The sequence below is a fragment of the Aplysia californica genome, unplaced genomic scaffold (genome assembly GCF_000002075.1).
Source record: "Aplysia californica isolate F4 #8 unplaced genomic scaffold, AplCal3.0 scaffold00164, whole genome shotgun sequence".
Taxonomy (NCBI): domain Eukaryota; kingdom Metazoa; phylum Mollusca; class Gastropoda; order Aplysiida; family Aplysiidae; genus Aplysia; species Aplysia californica.
The window spans coordinates 935103-958034 of record NW_004797434.1 but is presented as its reverse complement, the minus strand read 5'-3'; the positions used below and the strand labels follow the sequence as shown (position 1 = coordinate 958034).

The window sequence follows — 22932 nt, the reverse complement described above, 5'->3', positions numbered from 1 at the left end:
AGAGAGAAGTGGCCCATCTTGTTATGTACTATCATTGGCTCCAACAAACGCAAAAAAGGCAAAAACAGCCAGATATAGTTCACTCAGCTGTCCATAGCGATCCCTTACACCAAAAAACAATATGTCAACGAGACATGCCCTGAGGCCTCCTGAAATTGCACAAAAACAATAGAGTGATCAAAGACTCCAAAGGGCATAGGAAGCATCCCTTTGTCGACATATGTCAAATCCTGGAACAGCCAAAGAGTGACCGAGCAATCTCTCTTTCCATTCACAATCTCCATGAAAACTCTATAACAACTTTCCGTGACAAAGTCTGTTAACACTGAGTAATCTCTCTTTCCATTCACAATCTCCATGAAAACTCTATTATAACAACTTTCCGTGGCAGTCTATTTACATCATCTCACGGACTTCCAAAGTTTGGTCGCACCAGTTCCTGTGCTATTTCTCACTTGTCGGAGAATGACACCGACACCCGTCACCCTGGCCGGCATGCCGTCATTTGTCGCTGTCATAGGACGGGCAGCAGGTCGGACACAGGGATGAGTCCTCTTTCTGGGGTTCTTCCACACCTCGGGCAAACAGTTTGATCAGCTGGCAGTGCACCCTGACGGCATTAAGAAGAAACAAGAATAAAAGAATATGATTGTGATAAACATAAACATAAGCTCAGAACAACATACTTAGGGAACCTAAACAAATGGGTAACAGGGACAGATCATGGAAACATAGCTTTTTTGAGAGCATCCGAGCAAAGGAATGAATGGAAAAACCATGATCGCCGATGTCGGTCGCAGATCTGGAACTGGATGATGGTGATGATGATGATGATCGTGATAACAGAACTATGTTGCATAAGGAAGATCCAGGTTTAGTTTAGTTTTAGTAAGAGTGTAACGGCACTTACAGTACAATAAGGTCATATAAGTGCCAAAGATTAGAGGTGTTACAAGAGAGTAACATACACAAAAAAGAAGGAGGAAAGATAAGGACGATAGACGTTTGATAAGAAAGAAGGAGCAAACCACACCAGAGCACCATCCATCAATCCAATTTTTCTTGAACAAGTGTCTAAGGAAGTTACTGCGGATCGGCTGGACTGACAGGGTCACAACGAGGAAGTATTAAGAAGAACGCGACAGAGCCCAGTCAGAGATGAAGTGGGAAGAAGGAGGCGGCAAGCAGTTGCATAACAAGGAAAGTGTTAGATTGGAACCCGCAGGGTAAAAGATCAAGGGGAAGACCATGTGGAACTTGGAGAGGAGTCACAGAAATAGATGTACAGAAAGGTAGGAAGACATGGAATAACATCAAGCAGCAAGCCCAGGATAGGGAAAGGTGGAAAGTGTTTGTTGGTGGCCTATATCCTGATCCCGGGTGAGAAAGGCAATCATCAGGATAGCAGAATTATTGCTGTGATCAAGCAAAGACACTACACAACACATCAGAAAAAACAAACAACAAATGAACCACAATAAAAAGATAGTGAAAATATACATCCTTCAGATGTGAACATCCGGCTTTCTTGCCCTAAATTTTTAGAAATTACAATAGGACCATAAAGAAAAAAAACAATACACAATTTATAAATAAAATTTCTGTCTATGAAAAAAAGATAAACATATGTGCAACATTTTATGATCATAAATAAAACAGCATCTGTCTGAAATAAATTTTGTCATAGATATTAGCAACAAAACATCTACACACATGATGATCCAGTTTTTTAACCGCATATAAATAAACTTCCATATTACTATTAATATTAGTATTTTTATTATTATTATTATTATTATTATTACAACGAGGCAGGCGACTCACTGTACGTAAAGACAAGGGTGCTCCACCACTTCCCCGTCACAGTTCCACACGCTGTTGCTGCTGGCGGAGCGCAGTCTCCGGTGGCCCGACTTGTGTCGCCCGCAGCCCTCCCTGGCCTCCCCCTCGCCCTCATCCTCGTCCTCCGGCTCCACCACGGGCTGGAAGCTGAACTCCTTCACGCGGTACACTTGGATGAACTCAAAGTCAAACTGAGAACAGAACAGAACGGAACGGAAGAGTTAGCTGAGAATCTCAGAAGGGGAATTTTTGTTTTAGTTTTTAGTACGATTTTTATGGCACTTGCGACAGAATAAGGTCATATAAGTGTTGAAGATTAGAGGTGTGACAAGAGAGTAACAAACACAAAAAAGAAGGAGAGGAGATAAAGACAATAGATGTTTTTTGGGCTTTTTATATAGTAGAGGGTTTTACGGCGCTCGCAACTGCATAAGGTCATATGAGCGGCATGGGGAGGGTGTCAACAGAGAAGTCTTTACGGGGAATCAGACTTAGACTGCTCACCTCTCTAGCTTCAACAGCACATGGTCTGCTTCGACTATCAAGGCACCCCGGAAATAGCAGGTCACAAGAGAGTGACAAACATACAAAAGAAGTAGAGGAAAATTACAATAGTAAGGATTAGGAAAGAAAAAGCAGCAGTTCCCTGTTGCAGGTCAGGCACAGTTATGAGCGTGACATGAGTCAGCCCATTTACAATTCTACTATGCTTGAACGAGAAATGTCCCCCCTTTGGGAATGGCCTAAACACACTACAGTCAGTGGCACTGCCGCGGGGGGTCGATAGATGTTTGATAGGAAAGAAGAAGCAAACCACCCCAGAGCACGTGCCAACCACCCACGGAACGGAACAGAACAGAAAAGTTGGCTGAGTATCTCAAAAGGGAACTTTTATGTAACAAGAAAAAAAAAGTAAAGAAAGTTTTGTTTAGTAAGCGCATATATAACAGCCGAAGGCTAGAGGTGTTACAAGAGAGTAACAAACACCACCCATAACAGCCGAAGGTTAGAGGTGTTACAAGAGAGTAACAAACACCACCCGGTACACTTGGATGATCTCAAAGTCAAACTGAGAACGGAATGGAACAGAACAGAAGAGTTAAGTATTTCAATAAAGGAACTTAACTCTTTTTATCCGGGCTACGAGTATACTCGTAACGAGGACCAGTCCGGGCTACGAGTATTCTCGGAACAGCGATCCGGTCACGTCAAAGAAGCTAGTTCGGCTTGTAAATACCAAAATACTCAAATACGGCGATGCTAGCTCTGTCTGAATATTTTAATTTTCCAATGAACTGTGGTTTCTTTGTTTTTGATGGTTGTAGAGGCTTGAAAGATGTCTCGAAAATGCACATTCACGACCGACGAAGTACTTTTTGAAGTGGCGCTGGGTTGTGAGGGGGAATGATACTAATTTGATGAAAGTGACTCTGAAATAGGTGCCGTAAATTCCGATGTGGATAATAAGAAACAGAACTTAGAATCATCTAATAGCGATCCAGATCATGGTGAAGGGGTCAGTACTGGAATTCGTGCTCGATGGGTAGGGCTAGATCTAGATCTATAAAATCCAATGGGACGTCGTGGGCGCGGCAATCAGGGTCAAGTTCGAGGGAGGAATACACTTGAAAATCTACATTGTGCTATCAGTGTATTTCCTAACCACATACGTTTACAAAAACTACATTCAATTTCTAACATAACTGCCAAATTTCCTTAAAACCTTAGAGTAAATGTAAGAAATACAACACTTTGAACTATACGCACTGACTTCCCACTCATACGGCGCGGCGGCCCCAGGACGGGTACAGAGTCCGCGGGGGTACGGCTAGGATAAAAAGAGTTAAGACAATGTGTTGTGTAACAAGAAAAAAAAAGTAAAGAAAGTTAAGTTCTAGTAAGCATTTTACAGCACTTGCAACACATTAAGTCATATAGGTGCTGAAGGTTACAGGTGTTACAAGACAGTAACACTCAGTGCACTCGGACGAGCTCAAAAGTCAAACTAAGAACAGAACAAAGGAGAACAGAACAGAAGAGTTGGCCGAGCATCTCAAATGGGAATTTAGAACAATGTGATGTAACAACAACAAAAAAACGTTTTAAAAGTTTAGATTTGTTAAGTGTTTTACGGCCCTTGCAATACATTAGGTCATATAAGTGCAGAAGATTAGAGGTGTTACAAAGTGTTGTCTTATACAGGTGGCCATTAGAGCAGGTTGAATTGTATACAACAACAACAACACCATAAACAACACTAACAACAACACCACCACCACAAACACCAAGAACAACATCACTACCACCACAACCATAAACACCAACAACAACAACACTGCCACAACCAGCACCATAAACAACAACAACAACAACAACAACAGCAGCAACAACAACAGCAACAACAAGTTCTCACCTGGTCAGCCTTGAGGTCCGGGATGCGTGTGAGGTGGCGCAGGTACTGGAGGCGGGAGCAGTCCTGTATAAGAATGAGGTCGGTGCACCCATCGCCCAGGTGGGAGGACGGGGACATTCCCGAGGGGGACAGTTCGCAACGGCAGCTGATGGTCACCAGGTTGATGGCGCTGAACCGGCCCCGCACTCGGTGCCAGCCATCCTTCACTGCACATCAGAAGACAGTTCAAGTAAGTTTTGGTTTTAGCAGAGGTTTTTCGGCGCTCGCAACTGTATAAGGTCATATGAGCGCCAAGGGGTGGATATCAACAGAGAAGACCATACTGGGAATCAGGCTTACCCTGCTCACCTCTCTAGCTTTAACAGCACAAAGTCTGCTTCGACTATCAAGGTGCCCCGGAAATAGCAGGTCACAAGAGAGTGACAAACATACAAAAGAAGTAGAGGAAAAAATGGCAATAGTAAGGATTAGGAAAGAAAAATCAGCAGTTCCCTGTGGTAGATCAGGCACAGTTATGAGCGTGACATGAATCAGCCTATTTACAATTCTACTGTACTTGAACGAGAAATGTCCCCCCCTTGGGAATGGCCTAAAGACACTACAGTCAGTGGCATTGCCCCGGGGGGAGGTAGAGGTTTTTCGGCGCTCGCAACTGCATACGGTCATATGAGCGCCAAAGGGTGGATATCAACAGAGAAGTCCATACAGGGAATCAGGCTTACTCTGCTCACCTCTCTAGCTTTAACAGCATTAAGTCTGCTTCGACTATCAAGGTACCCCAGGAAAAGCAGGTCACAAGAGTGTGACAAACATACAAAAAAAGTAGAGGAAAAATGGCGATAGTAAGGATTAGGAAAGAAAAGGCAGCAGCTCCCTGTTGCAGTTCCACGTGAATCAGCCCATTTATAATTCTACTGTGCATAAGAACATGTTAATGTCCCCTTTTGGGAATGGCCTAAAGACACTTCAGTCAGTAGCAATGCCCCGGGGGTTGTGGTATAGGTTTAACGCCCCTATCAACACTGTAAGGTTATTTAAGAGGCGGTACATCAAAAGACAGTTAGTTTTAGCAAAAGTTTTAATGTACTTGCAACAAAATAAGGTCATATAAGTGCCTAAGAAAAGACGTGTTACAAGAGAGTAACATACACAAAAAAGGAGGAGAGATAAGGAAGATAGATTTTTGGTAGGAAAGAAGGAGCAAACGACACCAGAGTACCCGCCAACCACCCACTGGGAAAGGTTTAACACCCCTATCAACACTGTAAGGTTATTTAAGAAGCGGTACATCAAAAGACAGTTAGTTTTAGTAAAAGTTTTAATGTACTTGCAACAAAATAAAGTTATAAAAGTGCCGAAGATTAGAGGTCTTACAAGAGAGAAACAAAAAAAAAAACAGAAGAAGAGATATGGACAACAGATGTTTGATAGGAAAGAAAGAGCAAACCACACCAGAGCATCCACCAACCACCCACCATCAAAAGACAGTTTTTCATTTCTTAGGCTCCTTTTTATTTATTGTACTCATATCAGTTAATTATGACAGTCTAGAAATTGCATTTACATAGCAGTGCGACAGCATTCCATAACATAAACAAGAAAATAGAGAAAGATCCAGAGAAACAATTTACTCAATAATCTTAGTGTTGTATAGTGAAATTTCATTATTACAAGGTGTAAAGAACTTACGCAAATAAGAGGCTCTTTTACTGGATGCAGCAGAATCCCCTGTGGCAGAAAAAGCCAAAGATAAAAAACAAAAATATGACAATGTGTGAAAAGTGAAGTAAAGTATGACAAAACTACTCAACAATATCAACTGAGTGTGTTTTTTTGTTTTTTTAGCACCAATTTTTTTTGTCAGAACTCCCATAGATTTTCAAACCCTAGTGAATCAGGAAGCAATTCTTAAGCTTTTTTTACTACTCTAAATATTAAGTTTGTTGAAGCTAAACATCCAACAAAGTCAAAGCAGTTCATTTAGAAGGTGTAGCACATGTCATTCATATCAGGAGGTGAGATATCAGTAAACATTCTGGGATTAATTTGAGAAACATTCGAAACCCAATCAGATTCACAAATCCATAAACCCACTGTGAGACAGTATTTTTCCCTCCCTCCCACTGTTTATCCGTCTTTGTCTTTCCCACACCAACTGTTTCCACTAACTCTCAATGTTATACATGAAATACAGTTGAAATTGAAATATCTGTAATGAGATTTGAACCCGTAGTTATCTTGAAACAACTGAAGACAATGAAATGTGGCATCAGTGGCCTAGTGGTCAGGCTCTCGGACTCGCAACCATGAGGTCATGGGTTCGAATCCTGTCAGGGGCCCGACGTTGTGTCCTTGGGAAAGGCACTTTACAAGAATTTTCCTCACTTCACCCAGGTACCTAGCTATAGACAGCGAAAGATCTTATAAGTTTTGTTAGTGTTTGAGCGCTTAATCAGCTGCTGGCACGGTATGCATCCCAGGAAGCTGAGAATATTTCCAAGTGTTCTATGATCTGCTGGGGTAATGATAGAGTGTAAAAAGCATAGAGCTTGCTGTTGAGTGGAGGAATGCGCAATACAAATGCCATTTATTATTAAATGTAATGTTTACAATCTTTATATGATACATAAAAAAAGAGATAAGTCCAATGCAGTGGACATAGTCTATCAAGCATCCCCGTCAGCTGGCCTTGCTTGACAGGCAGGGTCAGAGAGGACAAACCTCTAAATGTGTTACAACACAGTGGCATCAGGTGCTTGTCAATTTTTGGGCATGTGGAGTTATTGGTAGCATCTTAAAGCTTGTTGGTTTGTTTATTTTTTGATGAAAAAAATGCCCATATATCTTGAATATAAATCGAGATATTTACGATTGAAGGGGGTAGGGGTCACTTGTTTTCAGAAGTAAAATTAGCGAAAAAATGGCCACCAAAGTTTGGTAACTTCCAAGCTTGAGAGTCCTTGGAAACTGAAAATGTACAATTTTTTTAACCTTTAATCAACGATTTACGTAAAATCCACACAGAAAAGTGTTTTTAAATAGACATAAAAGGGGTTGAGCTTAAAAAAAAGAAATTTCGAAATAAAAATTGCCCAGCCGCCATAAAAATGCCGATTTCTTTGATTTTGATTCGCGCCTGATTTCACCACGATGCCTCACAAATGATCCATGTCAATGCAGATGTAAAAAAATAATGTTGTCTGAGCTGAGAGAAGTACATTGACCAAACAGCCACCGTCTAATGCAAAGAAAAGACATGACACCCAGACAGAAACAATAGGGGGGGGAAGAAAAGTAGGACCTACCAGTGGCATCCTCCAACCACATGCATCCACTAAATAACTACAAGCAGGGTACGAGAATTTGGAAGAAAGATGGCATCCCATCAGCAAGAAGAAATAACAGTATGAGCCCAACACAACCAGAACATTAAACAAAGACAAGCAAAGATTTATCATTTTAGTCATCCACGAGCTCAGTGATGTTTTTTTCAACTCACCGGTAGCACCAACATCACCATCAGCCTGAGGATCCCGCGCAGGTGACAATGCAGCAGTTTTTTCTGAAGCTCTCCTGCACTTTTCACACCTAAAATTCGACAATTTTTTTTTTTAAAAACAAGATTGTAATAACCATGAAAAAAAAAATCTTTAAAAAAAAAGACAGGACCATCAACTTGTCCTTTGTTCAATGGAAAAAAACCCAATACACTTGAAATTTCAAAAACAAGCTTCAAAACTGTAAAACAATTCTCATTCCCTTACCAACAATATGTCCTAACAGCACGCCCTGGAAATATGATGTTGTTAAAAAAAATTACCTATGATATAAAAAATTACACAGGTTATTATTTAAAAACCCTTCACACCCACTTTTCTGCATCAATAAATTCAAGCTACTCAAAGCAGACCTTCAATAATATCAGAAACGTTTCTTAGAGGTCTCTTCATTTTCATTAGTCTTCGCAAATCCAGTTTTGAAAGTACATAATTTTTCTTCAACATCGTTAAGTCCATACAGGAAAACAGAGAATCTGTACTTTCTGACACAAAAATGGACTTCCGTGCTCAGACCCTCAAAAACATAATGAATACATTTTTACATAATGGTAGGCAGCTATGAATTAAATAAATGGTAAGAGTTTAACCCTCTATCAACACTATTAGGTAAGCTATGAACTGAGCTTACCCGGAGTAACAAATAGAGTGGTCACGAGGATGACTGTCGTCTTCTGATGCCAGCAGAAACGAGACTTCTCCCTCGTAGGCTTTGTTTGCTAGGAATGTCTTGAACCCTAGAAACAAGAAGAGAAAAAGAAAAATACAGCACTGATTTAAAATTTAATAGGTTAACAGGTTAAAGGAACAAAAATTCTATGATTTACTCATGGGTATTGTGTCAACCACAAAATTTAAAGAACAAAAATGTGAGAGTGGCTGGAAAATAAATGTATCCCCATTGTGTTATAGACCACCCTACCAATCTCTTATAAAGCAACCACTCCAGAAAGATTTCAGTCAGCCAAACATGTTACATAAGAAAAATACACACAGCCAATAAAGCACAGGTCAGTAAACTGATAACAGTTACACAAATCGTACAAATGTACAATTCAAACCTACATCAAATTATTATCTAAAAAACAACGCAACTTCTAATCGTCATTGTTGAATCCTAACTATAGGTAAAAGTATAGAACTACTCATCCTCGTCAATAATTTCAAAAACTAAAACAACAAATTTGGACCTCTTTCCCCAAATCAGGGTCACAACTGTTAAACCGTCTGTGTCGACTTACCACACCAAGTGTATCTTCTCGGCCCCATCCAGCGAAGAGTTTCACTGTCCTTCAGGAGGTCGCCATAGTAACCGTAGCCTGACATGGTGGTGGTGTACTTGACAAACTCCTCCTTTTTGTACAGAGCTGTCACATCCATGCCTATACTGTCGCCTGAAGGAAACCACCGTGAAACATTTCAAGTCCCAAGTCTGAGATATCATTTTCATTTGGTTGTTGTTGTTGAAGTAAGCCTTTTATAGCACTTGCAACATAATTAGGTCGTATAAGTGCTGAGTGCTGAAGATTAGAGGTGTTACAACAAACACAAAGGAAAAAAAGGGAGGAGAGATAAGGACAATAGATGTTAGATAAGAAAGAAGGATGAAACCACACCAGAGCACCAGCCTACCACCCACAGTTTAAGTAATCAAGGCAAAGAGAAGAAAATGGAGCAGAGCTACATCTGACTACAGCCCCAATCAACCACAACATTTATTTATGAGCTAATGATTTTTAAAAATTTGTTAATGTGCATAGAATAACATGTTGGAAAAATATATCCCTTCTCTCTTTACTTCTCTTACGCAAAACGTCACATTTCCCTTTCAACACAAAATGAGTTAAATAGGAGGTGCTGAGCCCTTCATTCTTTTTTAGTATCTTTGAATGAGTGTGTGAGAATGAGTGACAACATACATCCGTGGGACAGGGAAAGTGGAGAGGGAGGGAAGGATGGGGGGGGGGGGGGGCGGGGGGAGGAGAGAGATGGAGGGAGGGAGGGAGAGAGAGAGGGAGAGAGGGAGAGAGAGAGGGAAGAGAGAAGGGGTAGAGAGAGAGGAGGAGGATGAGAAGGGGAGGAAGAGATTTTATTCTTATTTATTCTATTAATCATGTAACATGTCAAAAAAAACTTTGAGTAGCAAAACAGCTGCAAACAATTCAAACAGTTGCGAGAGCCGTAAAACCTCTACTAAAACAGGAAAACAATTAAACGATAAAAGCGCATCGTCGAAAAAATAGTATGGGTTTAACGCCCCTATCAACACTACTAGGTTATTTAAGAGGCGGGACCTCCGAGTTTAACATTCGTCTCCGAAAAGACCGAGCCAAGTGGGAAATTCATGAAAAGTGTCTTTCCCAAGGACACAATGTGGGACAGAGCTGAGGCTCGAACCCCGAATCATCAATCTCATGATTACCAGTCCTGCAGCCTAACAACTAGGCTACCAACACCACATGTGCATAGTCATGACAGATTCACAATATTTCATAAGCAAAAAAAAAAAAAGAGCATACAAACCTAAGATGACTTGTAGAGCTGATGTGACAGGATCATTGATGCCCACAAGGGAATACACTATTGCATCTGTGGAACCTGTTACGGTAGCAGGTGTAACAAAAGTTCTTTAAGTTATAATTTACAATATAATACAAAAAATATATATGTATTTAACATTCATATATACCCTTCTAGCAAAAAAACAATCTCAAAACCTTATTAAATTAGACTGAGTAAAGAGAAGCTCATCGATATGATAAGATATTTAGTGGAAGAAAAAAAATCAAGACAGACAGACAGAAACTATAGACAAGACGTTAAAAAAAAGAAACAAGGGTCCCCACTGTCTCTACATATAGTCAAAAGATGACACCGTAAATCCTTTTAAAAAAAAGACTTTACAACACAAAAAACTGCGACAAAAAACACAGTTTATGCGAAAGACCCATGGCCTTCGAAATGCTTCTTTGAAAAATGTATTTCTACCTACCTGCTGGAATGATGCCGATGCGGAGGGAAGGACTGACTGGCTTGTGCCGGAATGTTTGACTCACTCCAGCCTCTGCGTTCACACGGTCCAGAAGGCCATTCAGGAGTTCAGAGAAGGTCCCATCTCCACCAACACAAATGAGACTGAAGAAGAAGAAAAAAAAAAGTGAGCAGGAAAAAAACGGTTGAGAAAGGAGAGAGGGGGAATGAAAGAGGGTGACAGCATTTTTTTTTTCCCCTTTATAATGAAAGCTTTAACCATTTAAGTGCAATGAGGATGATACCGTCTTCATAATAATGTACGGTGCGAATGATTACGTCCACTGCTTACGTATTTCAGTTGGAAGATGCAGAAAAATCCTGGTCAAGCTAAATAATGCAAATGGCTGCCATCAGCCTGAAGAAAATATTTCTATGCTACGTTCAGCCTGTTTTGGGCTCATAATGCAAAAATGAGAGATTCATTTGCTTCAGATTTTATTTCAGAACTCTCCGTGGTTTATGCCCTGCGAGACACAAATTGCTCAAAGATACAACATTTGGCTCAGAGGTTTGAATGGAGAAAACACGGCAGAGCAATACACTACACTACACACCACACCTGTTCATGACCATAATAGGTAAAAGAACCTTTGGGAAATTGCACCTCCTGCTTGAATGTAATGGCTTTATTTTATCTCCCCCCCCCCCCCCGCCAACTTCCCTTAAAAAATAGAAGTTTCTACTTTTATTTTAGAAAAAAGAGGCACACTGACATGATGATGGTCATGTAGCGCAGGGACAGACCGACAAAAACAACATAGGGAAGGAAAAGAAATAGGATGTACCTGTGACACCCTAAAACCACCCCCACAAATTGAAGTGATAGGAACGTTAACTCTTTAAACCCTGAGTTTTTTCCATCGTTTCCCTGAGTTTTTGCTACAGTCACTTAAACCTGGTGCACTATGTCTCATTATAACCCCAAAAGCTTGCCTCCAACTTCTAAATGGCAGAAACAAAGGCTTATAAGTCATTACTAAAAATCTTGGTTCGGGAATAGTTCTGAAACACAAACAAATACTAGCATTAAATAAAAAGCAATAGTTGTCACTAGTACCCAGCATCCGATGGGGAACAGGGTTATAACCGCCGGACGCTCACAGCGTCCGATGGGGTTTAAAGAGTTAAGTTATAAGCAAAACGAAGACTTGCTTGAAAAACTTTGCTGCCGTGAAAATAGGACTCTGCCTATGCCTAGTCATTCACACCAGGTGACTAATTTTAATCCTCATAATACACCTTGTTATAATTTTTTTTTATCGATTTGCGTCATTACAAAATCAAGTAAGCTCATACAGGACAACAAATGTCCCAAAAAAGCAACCAGATTTCGTTAAAAAATTCTAATTTCATAATATTAAGTGCCTTCTAATTTCTTTAAGGACATCACTAAATCACAAGGTAAAATTTCACTTTCCATGAGATTTACACTCCTCAAGTGAATATGAGTTCAGGAAAAGCAAAAACGAAGTATACAACTGGAAGTAAAAACATAATAAATTTGTGGTATAATGTTTGTTTTAGTAGAGGTTTTACAGCACTCGCAACTGCATAAGGTCATATGAGCCTCAGAAGATTAGAGGTGTTACAAGGGAGTAACAAACATAAAAAAGGAGGGGAGATAAGGACAATAGATGTTTGATAGGAAAGAAGATGCAAACCACACCAGAGCACCCGCAAACCACCCACTTGTGGTATAAGGAGGTATATAAACACAACATTGTTGCAAACAAAGCACCCCTGTCAAACCTTCTTAGCATCTTTTTTTTTAACCATAGAAGACTAAGGCAAAGGATGCATAAAAGAAGCAACTAATTTATTACAAATTGCAAAGTCACTGTCAGAAACAGGGTCAAGTTGTTGTTTTTTTTTCAATGTCAAAAATAAACAATACAAATAGTTATGAAAACAACCCACACTACCCAGATTCACGAACGACTCCTTTGGGATTCAAATCAGAGTAACCTAATTTTTTTTTGAAAAGATGTCAACAGAGATAACAGTTCAACTCAGAGGAAGGTGTTATCTTACATAATCTAACTATAAAAAGCAGCACAGTCATCATCATCCCTTGCCGACAGAGTTATCTTAGGTCAATAGGTATGGGGTCAACTATTACAATGCCCTGTGTGTGTTGTGCAATACAAGCAACAAACTGCATTTCATTTCAAGTACGCAACAACGGGACACCTAATTGAGAATTCCTTTTTCCTTCATCAGGTTAGTCAGCACACATCCCCTTGATGACATAATAAACCTATCAGCAATAACCCTTTGAACCCTTAACCAGTGGCGCGTAAAACTGCCCGTATGCCTAGCCACCGGTACGGTGGGTCAGCGAGACCGTATCCCCAAACCGGCCCGTCTCGGACAAAATGTGCGCAGGGAACCATGTTTACTACTCGGGACGTTACTGATTATTTTGAAGACCTTTCTGAATTAGATTCTGGTAATGACAAGGACAACCCTTGGGATAAGGAATGTGATTCTGACGATCATATGAATGTTGGTAATATTTAAGGACTACAGTGCAAAGTATCCACCTACCCATCAACTGTTTGTAGATCATATTCTTCTATCACATCTCTTGCATGATACTGACGCTTTGTTACTGAAAAGGCAACGTACATGAGAATTAATCACACATCTCCACTAATGAAATAACAATAAAATTAAAGTTTTACATCTAATTTAGAAGTGCTTCATCTGAATTTAGATTCACTTACAATTTTATGTGGAAAAAATGTATGAATAAAAATGCATCACTTACCAGTTACCATTATAATCTCAAGAACTACATTACAAAAATTTGGAACAGAAACGCACAAGTTTAACTCATTCACACATCAACATCTCAGTCCCATTCGCGACCATTGTACAAGAGTTTTTATTCTGTCTTAAATATAGGAGTGATGGGGGGGGGGGGTTGGAGGGCAGGGTTCTTATGTGATGAAATAGTTGTAAGAGAGGTTGAAGAAAACAAAAATACCCACATCTCAAAACCTTCCCCAATTAAAAATCTTTCTGAGATTTCTCTACTTTAGGACTATGCGCTTCATTTTGCTTGACCATACATCTAAATTAGTTCAAAACCAGAAGATCACAAAGAAAAACAACTCTGCGTGAACACTGTGAAGGAAGAAATGCCAGACACAATACATACCTATTACTTCTGAGTAAATACCAGCCAATTCAAATAATGGTCGAACTTTTTCGTCAAAAATTTTGGGTGCTTTCTTTTTGCCACCAAATGGATTGATGAAAACTAAGAGCCTCTTTGGACGGTTCCATTCTGAAAAGCAGAATTCAAACAAATATAAAAGTTTTCTACAAACAAAATGAAAGAAATAAGACTCAGAAGGTGATCAACGTTTGTAAAGTAGGGAAAACAAAAATGACAAACAAAGAAGAGAGAAAAGAGCTTGCCAGCGAATCCATCAAACAGCAGCCAAACAGGCTTTTTTTACCTATGATTAGAGAATGAAAGCCCCAAGTAGAAGGGTTACATCATAATAATCTATATAATATAATATTCTGGTGCAGCAATTTATGTGTCACGTTTCAGAAGAAACCATAATCTCCCGACCTCATAAAAAATTAAGCAATGATAGCATTCAATATTCCCAAGACCATAACGGAGCCAGATTTTCATGATTTTGTGCTTAAGGTCACACATTACTTCTTCGTACCAAAATCTACACAGCCGTAAGCTGACAAAACGTCCCTTTTTCTTCAGAGCATTTTCGAGAAAAAGAGGGTTTTTTAGTCAGTGTAATCATTTAAAAATAGTCATTCCAAAATGTTTATTTTAACTTATTCAAAAACTAGTAACAGTTTCCATTTGAATTTTTCACACAAGTAGGGTAATTAATCAAGCTTCCGATTTAGCAAATAAATTCGGCACAAACATGAAATATGGCATTTTGTCAGCTTACGGCAGTACAGTTAAATTTTCAAATTCATAATTTGAGCCGCTTGGTGAATTGGGTTCCAATACAGTCGCCCCCTTTCTAACATTTCGCAAATGTGACACAAATGTGCCTACCTGGATTCTTCAGCAGCTCCTGGATCTTATCAATCCATATCTGGCATGTTCCATAGTCCCGGCAAACAAACGCTGAGCTTTTGTGACGCCATCTGTGCCGTGACACTCTCTGAATACGTGATTTAAAGGAATATGACGAAACAAAACTAGCAAACATTTGGCAACAATAAAAAGAAAACAAAGTCAGCACAATAAAAACTTCTTTATTAAAGTAATCGTTATATAAAGAAAAGTCTAAAAAAACAAGCATATATACCTTAATACATATATATAATCATGCCTGATCCTACCACATTTCTTCACTTCAGCACTTCAATATATATATATACAAAAATTCAAGGTAAAGGTCTATGACTGTATCTAAGTTTCAACAAATTTACTCAATGTTAAGCAATGACTTTAACTGATTTAATAACAAAACAAAAAAAAAAGACAAAGAAACACTGAAAGACCAGAAACCTTTAACATGTATTACGTCACATGAACATGTATTACATCACATGAACTTCTGTCTTCTATCAAAGAACAAAGAGTGCAAAGGCAATGATTGAGTAGAAGTACAACAACTACTCAAGACTATTATTTGTTTAAAACCCAATCAAACGTTAAAAAAAGAAAAATATTAGTTAAACTAAACACAGCAATGATCATTTCAATCATTTACAAGGAAAAAAACTAATTTTTGGCACTTTAAACTTTAAAGGGACAAAAATCGTATGACTGCTATTAAAATCAACCTTGCTCTAACAGAGGTGGTGCAGACTATTATTTTCCAGATTTTCGTCAGCCCTTCTGTTTATGCACCACACACATAATGATGAGGCAAAAAAATCCATTATTTGTGCGACACAGCTGAAAGTAAGACTTCATGACAGTGATTGAAAAGGCTCCACTATAAATACCTTTTGACAATAGCTTTTGATAATAAGTTTTAGTTTAGTTTTAGTAGAGGTTTTACGGTGCTTGCAACTGCATTATAAGGTCACATGAGCGCCAGAAGATAAGAGGTGTTACAAGAGAGAAACAAATATAAGAAACAATAAGGGGAGATAAGGACGATAGATGTTTGATAGGAAAGAAGAAGCAAACCACACCAGAGCACCCGCCAACCACCCACTTTCATAATAAAGGATGAACTTTTGCTGAAAAAGTAATTAAAAAATAGAAACTCCATCCATCCTTCATTTGTCTGCTAAGTTAACATGCAGCTAATAATATCAAATTTTAAAGAATTACTCACCTTGATCATAAAGAGGGAGAATGTATTCGTGCCTCCCAACCTGTCCTCCTGAAGCAAGCATGGCTTCTGTTGAGACTTGAATCGAAATCTTTTTTCCTTTGCCCGCAATCTGTGCTCCGCTCTTACTGCGATCACTTCTCTCAAGTCTATCACATGATGCGGTGCTCCTTCAAAATATCAGAAACATTTTACATTAAAACAAGTACCATCAAAATGCAGAAATCATCCTTTCATATGTGAAATTTTATGTTTCAAACCATAGGTAAAATAATACTGATAAACACAGAAGTAATATTAAATTCTCTCAAATTGAAAACCAAATGGAAAGCAAAGGAATTTTTCAACATCTTGTCAAATCAAACACTCAGGCTGGCTTTGGCACTACAACTAATATTTTTCTTAGAAGGGTAAAATTGAAATGGGCCACTACAGGCTGAGCACAAAGAGTGTAATGTTAATGTTAAAGTTAGACAGCTGAACATGTGACATATAGTGATAATGAATGTCAAGGTATGAGGGTTTTTTTCCCTAGATACACTAGGAGGAGGGCGGGCATTGGTTGGGATAGGCTACCTGAACAGCAAATAATTTAAGCAGAATCAGGGGCAGGGGTGTTGCAATGATTAGGCCTAAAGAGACCTAGAGTAGTGTATTCATAAAATTGAAAAAAAAAAAAATCATAACGACAAGGAATGATCTGCCAAATTCGTAACGATGGGCAGCCCTGTGCCTTCTGTTTGACGACAGTGTGTTTTTAGTTTTAGTAGAGGTTTTACAGCACTCGCAACTGCATAATAAGGCATGATAAAAGGTCATATATGAGCGCTAAGGGGTGGATGTCAACAGAGAAGTCTTTACAGGGAACCAGGCTTACTCTGTTCCCCTCTCTAGCTTCAACAGCACAAAGTCTGCTTCGACCACCAAAGCACCCTGGAAATAGCAAGTCACAAGAGAGTGACAAACATACAAAAGAAGTAGAGGACAAAATGACGATAGTAATGATTAGGAAAGAAAAAGCAGCAGTTTCGTGTTGCAGTTCATGCACAGTTATAATGAGCATGACATTGTTTAATCAGCCCATTTACAATACGGGGCATAGAACAAGTAACTCTTGTCCTGCGTCTGTGCTGAGACGCAAATCTTATCAGCAACCGATTATGTACGACATTCCGGGCAGGCCGCCGGGGTCACTCAGCGTGTACTGTTGGTGTACAGCACATGCGCTGGGAAACGTGTGTTTTCACCATGAACACCGTGGGAGTGTGTTAATCGATGACAAAAATAACGCTCTATCTTTTTATAGCTTTCTATTTATAAAGTGTTACGAACACATGAATAACCCCCTTTCATAAACTGGAAAGAACGAAGTTACGCCCATTCGAATAACCTTTTTAGACGCTCTTGTTGTTGCGATGAATGACCTGGGGTTCAGAAGAGGATAATACAGGTCAATTTCCGAATGTTTTGCACTCAAATAATTCTTTTTACCAGCACAATGGTATTCAGAATTATCAAACAAGCTTATTTTTTATCAGGTAGTATCATTTCATACAAAATCAAGCTCAATTCAAAGATTTTGTATAGAAAATGGAAGTCTTGTTTCCTGACTATCCATTCGAGCTCCTCATGTCTAAGTAGATCAATTTGTTCTTTAATTTCATTGGACGAAAATCTAAAGCTATCAACTTGGCGTGTTTTGAATGATCTGTATGCCTCAGTTACGAACCAACGCAGGCGGTTCTAGAAGAAGGACACAAATGCACACAAACTCAAGCAAACTGACGCACACACACCTGAGCTGCGTGGGTGAAGGCGGATCAGATGCGGGACCCGAATTGAAAGGGAGATGATGCTAGGCGCGCGTGCGCTGAGCCAAGGGCCACACTGACGCGAGACCAGAACAAAGGCGTGGTGCCGAAATCGGCTTTATATAAATATCAGGCGACATAAATCCGGCCCCCGCAGGACGAGGGTTAATGAACTTAATGTCCCCCCTCTTTGGGAATGGAATGGCCTAAGAAACTTCAGTCAGTGGGGGGGGGGGGGGGGAGGGGGTCATGACAGTGTGTGACGGGTTCATGAGATTGAATGAAATGAGCTGTGTAGTCAGACAGACTATGTAGTCAGTCAGGGAAGCCCCACTGAACCCCCCAAACAACTTCCCTCTTCTTACAACCGGAATGAAGAATTTTGGACCGGTATATGAGCAATTGCCAAAACGTGAGACTCTCTTGAGATTCAGTGGTGCAAAACAATTTTTCTTACTAATTTGACTCTCTTTTCTGTCAGTCACAGATTGACATTTAGTGCTCATATTCCTAGAGTATCAGAGCAAGGAGATGTAGGGTTTTGGAGATATGGGTCTATTGGTTTGGCAACTACTGTATTTTTTGTATGTAACAGTGATGACAAAAACAGATAAGCAGCAAGGCAAATTATAGACTTTAAATTCCATTTGTTTAGTAAACAAACACTTTGTACACTATGAACTCCATTCATAATGGCAATATGAATGGCAAGCTTTGTAACAATGACGCAGTGCACAGAACATGTCATCATTGTTATGTACAAGAAAGGATACACATTGGACATTATCATTGACAACACATCACAATAGTGAAAGGCTGTACAAATACAGTTATCAAAGCCTCAGTACCAGAAAAACACATGTGTAAAACAATTTTTTAACTAATTTGAGGCAAAAGCACAAAATCAATGGAGCTGACTTGTACATAACAGTGATGACAAACATGACTTGTACGTAACAATGATGACACAATGTACAGGAAAAGACAAAAGTCTTGCCTCCAGAGATAAAAGCGCACTTTAAGAATTTAAAAAAAACCAGGAGAGGTTTCTTTTGCTTTGAAACAGATACCAGGTCATATCAAAGACAGTGGACGATCACAATTATGTTGCTAATTATGACAAACAGTACTTGTACATAACAGTGATGACAAAACATACTGGGAAAAGGTAAAATCATGCCTACAAAGAACAAATTTGCACCAAGAGATACACAGACAATAAAGGCGTATTTTGCTTCTAAATGAATCTTGCATGTATGAAATATATGTTGAAAACTTATTGATATTAGCAATTATGAAAAATATTACTTGTACATAACAATTATGACACAATGTATTGGGAAAAGGTATATCATACCAACAAAGAACAAATGTGTATTTTTGAGTTAGATAAACAAGGACATGTTTGTTTATTTGTTTGAGTAAAGAGAGCACACATTACTTAAAAAATGTTTGCTCTTAGGACAATGTAATTTCTTGTACGTTAGTCAGTCTTGTACGGCTGCATGACGACACCCCAAACGTCATCACTGAGCACAAAAGCTGAATCTATAACCACAGAAATGATCCATCTCTCGAAGTTTGTTCACACATCACACTCTTGTTCCAGGAATCCAGTGTAAACACCGCAATTTCACTAAAATATTCAACAGAGTAGCCTAAAAACACGCAAAACAGCCCAGTACGTCACATTCATCATTCAACTCAAAATTCTTGTGCGTCACCGGACGCTGAAGGCAATGACTACTTTCGTTTTTCTGTTTCCCCCATTGCTTCCACTGTTCTGGGGACGCGGGTAAGGGGAAGTCACTCAAGAAAACAATTATATTCGTGCACTTTTGATGACCCGTTCAAAACAAAAGTGGGCAAAATTCGGACTTCCGGCACGTCGCAAGTTGACGACAATAACGGCGAATGTTAAACAGCCGACCGAAATCGTAGATCTAGGAATCTAGGAACCCGATGTTCCTTTCGCACATCGCGGCTTTTGAAGTATTGAATAAACGACGATAGGCAAAGAAATTTAACCAGCTACGGTGATTCTACTGAAAAATAATGGTGTTTTCTGAAACACCTAGTCCGTGACGACATGACAGACGCACAAGTAATCCGAATTGTTTGTCTATTTGCAAACAAATGAACCGATTTCTTGAGCAAGTTAACCTTTCTCAATGACAAATAACATAGGATCAAAGCACACGTAAAAAAAACACACCCAAAAATACTAAATTTTGGACATTCTTGGAAGTTTGCATTGGTGTGCTCAAAATGACACTCCAGGAATCACTAAAAAACGAACATTTTTGGCACAAAATTTACAAACTCAAGATTGTAAAGCTGACAAAGGGTCTGAAACTGCTAATGCAGGTTCTACATCCTATAATTGATGTGTGTATAAGTTTTGGAGGAATAAATACTAGATCTAATGCATCACATTTTATGCACACTAATGTGAGATGTGTGTGTTTTTCCCCACGTTTTGGCAGTTTGGCAATGGCTCATATAGAATCTATCTGTTCATTAGTATTAGTAGTTTGTCGGGGGGGGGAGACCCCCCTGAACCCCCCCCCACCCCTCCAACATTTGATTTTTTCAGGGGGGACACCCCCCTTGACCCCCCCCCTCCCCCCTTCCAAGTTGTGTGTGAATGAAGAATGTCGGACTCGACCATCCAATGCTAGCCTTCCTCCTCTCGCGAATTGAATTGAAGCGCGTGCGGCAGAGCGGTGTTGTTATGGAAGTAATCTGGTTCACGCAAGGAACAATAATACAAGTGGTCTGGTATTGTTCAATCTTCCTCGAGCATGAAGCTGAAACTGAAGACATTTTTAACATTCTTAATTTTGGGGGAGAAGTCAAGACAAAGACAATGACCTGTCAATGGGAAGAGAAAGAAAGTGACAACAAACTGGAACTTCGAAAGGAAACTAACAAATGTAAGCCTACCAGAACTCGGGCGAGCGTCTAAAGATTCGTCATGAGATCTTGGTCTTGCACTGTTTTCAATCAGAAGCTGAGTGGATGTCAAATAAACATGTGCGGGTTTATTTTCATATTCCAAAACAGCGTACAGTAACACTTTTGCTTCTGGAGCAGTAGCCATCATTAAATTTGGGCCACGACCCGGAAGTCGTTGTCATGGAGTCAGGTAGACAAAAATTATCTTTTATTTCCCAACTTATTATTGTCCATTATTTGTGCCTGTAACTTCTCATGCTGGGCTCTGTGACATTGACATTCTGAAGAAGAGTAAGTAAGAGCGTGTTGAGGAATAGTTTTACTGTAAAAAGATGTGACTTTTGATGAGAAATTCACTGCTCTTCAATAGGCGTTCCCAAGTCTCTCTGGACTAGATCTAGATCTAGAAACACACTAAAAAGGACTCGTCTCGTGTAATAATAATTTATTATTCCCCTGCGTTGAACGCTCTAAAGTAAGATACTTTGTAGAGCATCTGCTTCATTGTAGATCTAATCAGAGGCAGTCTTACTGGCTTTTTAATCTTTGCTTTACTTCCTGTTGGACACAAAGATGTTCTTTCGAAGGCAGGGTACTTGATCGAAAGGTAAAGGCAAAGAGTAGATTATAACAAGAAGGAAAAGAAGGCAAAGACAATGCAAATAGTAGTACTAGGGCCTACCAAAGTATTACTATAATTATAGATTATCGTTCAGGTTTGTAAGAGTGTTGAATACCTTCCACTACTGTGTAGATTTCACAGTAGTGTAATCACAACTTTTTAACGTTACCATATCCCCAGGAAACTACCAGTGTCTTTATGCATCAAACGTACTATCTCCCTCGCTGTATTTGCTGCTGGGGTGGGAATAATTTGTAAGGTGAAAGATAAAGAAAAATTTGACAGAACCATTAAGAAAGCCAGCAAGATCTCTGGATATGATTTTATAAGAATAGATGAAATGTATAACACCACACGTATAAAAAAGATAAAAAGCATTATAAACGACCCACCACGTACACCCGTTTTCCACACAAATTGTAAGATCACGCAGCGGCAGATATGTATACCTCCAAAAACAAAGAAAGAAAGATATAAAAGAAGTTTTTTACCATCTAGCATAAGGCTTTTGTCAGAATGAGCATAGATGTGTGTTACTCTTAGAGTATGTATCTGTATATAACTCCAAAGGTCTAGTATTTAAATTCCTGCATGTGGTTGAATGATGCATTTGATGTAAATGTACATTTTGTCAGCTTTACTTCTCCTTTCATATCGAAAAATTGGTGAGAGTAATATTGATGATTAAATTATTTTTTTTATGAATACCTGCATGTGTTTTACGGTTCTGTACAGCCAAGGAAAATTTCCCTCTGGGATAATAAAGTACTATCTTATCTTATCTTATCTTATCTTATCTTATCTTATCTTATCAAACGTGGTAAGTCACACCCTAATTACACCTTCTTTGATGCCAAACGTATAATAATGACATGTCTCACATTTTGAGCATCATGAGATCAAGATCTGAAGGGATAAGAGAAAAGTGTGCCGTACTTGGGCAGTCTTCCTCTCTGTCTACCGCCCAGGCAACCTGCAGCATGCGCGGTCGTCTTTCAAGAAGCAAAAGGAAGGCCATTAGACATAGACCACCATTATAATCACCATCACAGACTATACACCAACAGAAAGAACATCTTCATGATCAAAATTATGAACACTGCAACTTAATCATTTCCCGAGTACATTGGACAAACTGACCAACCACGGAACAGCGAATAGAGAAATAAAGTCTGGAAAAGGCCCAGGCAAAGCGGGAATTGGTTATGGGGTTCATTTGCTTTAGACTATCTGATTATAGGGCCAAAGCAAAGGTCTAATGAACAGCTCGTTTCAGCATCTAGGAGGGCATTATATTATAGCCCAACTAAATTTCGCTCTCAGAGACCACACCTCGCCCATAGGAACTGTTCCAAAGAAATACGACACTGAGAAATTTAATTTTTAGTTTGGGCAAGACTTCGACCTCCCCCCC

At 39.3% G+C, this 22932-nt stretch overlaps 2 protein-coding genes across 2 annotated transcripts in view; one reads left to right on the top strand and one right to left on the bottom strand.

The window, feature by feature from the left end:
- LOC101853786 (ceramide kinase) lies at positions 1 to 21066 on the bottom strand. The gene is made up of 14 exons (XM_005097824.3): positions 20885 to 21066; positions 16131 to 16297; positions 14891 to 14999; positions 14009 to 14137; positions 13393 to 13456; positions 10805 to 10947; positions 10336 to 10410; positions 9054 to 9206; positions 8444 to 8549; positions 7755 to 7843; positions 5945 to 5983; positions 4256 to 4461; positions 1825 to 2033; positions 1 to 610 (listed from the first exon to the last, which is right to left on the bottom strand). The coding sequence occupies exons 1-14, from the start codon at positions 21042 to 21044 to the stop codon at positions 502 to 504; spliced, it is 1758 nt and encodes a 585-aa protein (XP_005097881.2). The 5' UTR covers positions 21045 to 21066; the 3' UTR covers positions 1 to 501.
- A 65-nt stretch (positions 21067 to 21131) lies between these two features.
- LOC101851496 (sarcoplasmic calcium-binding protein) overlaps positions 21132 to 22932 on the top strand; it is a 9584-nt gene continuing 7783 nt past the window's right edge. The window contains exon 1 of the mRNA XM_013082229.2: positions 21132 to 21187. The gene's annotated coding sequence lies outside the window, so the exon portion shown is untranslated. The remainder of the gene's footprint in view (positions 21188 to 22932) is intronic.

What these genes read in the sequence shown, in the direction of transcription:
- LOC101853786 (XM_005097824.3), bottom strand. Translation starts at nt 21,044, where the DNA reads ATGATGGCTACTGCTCCAGAAGCAAAAGTGTTACTGTACGCTGTTTTG. An exon ending in TCTCCCTCTTTATGATCAAG is followed by an intron (nt 15,000 to 16,130) that starts GTGAGTAATTCT and finishes TCACGTATTCAG; the next exon opens with AGAGTGTCACGGCACAGATG. An exon ending in GAGAAGATACACTTGGTGTG is followed by an intron (nt 8,550 to 9,053) that starts GTAAGTCGACAC and finishes TCTTGTTTCTAG; the next exon opens with GGTTCAAGACATTCCTAGCA.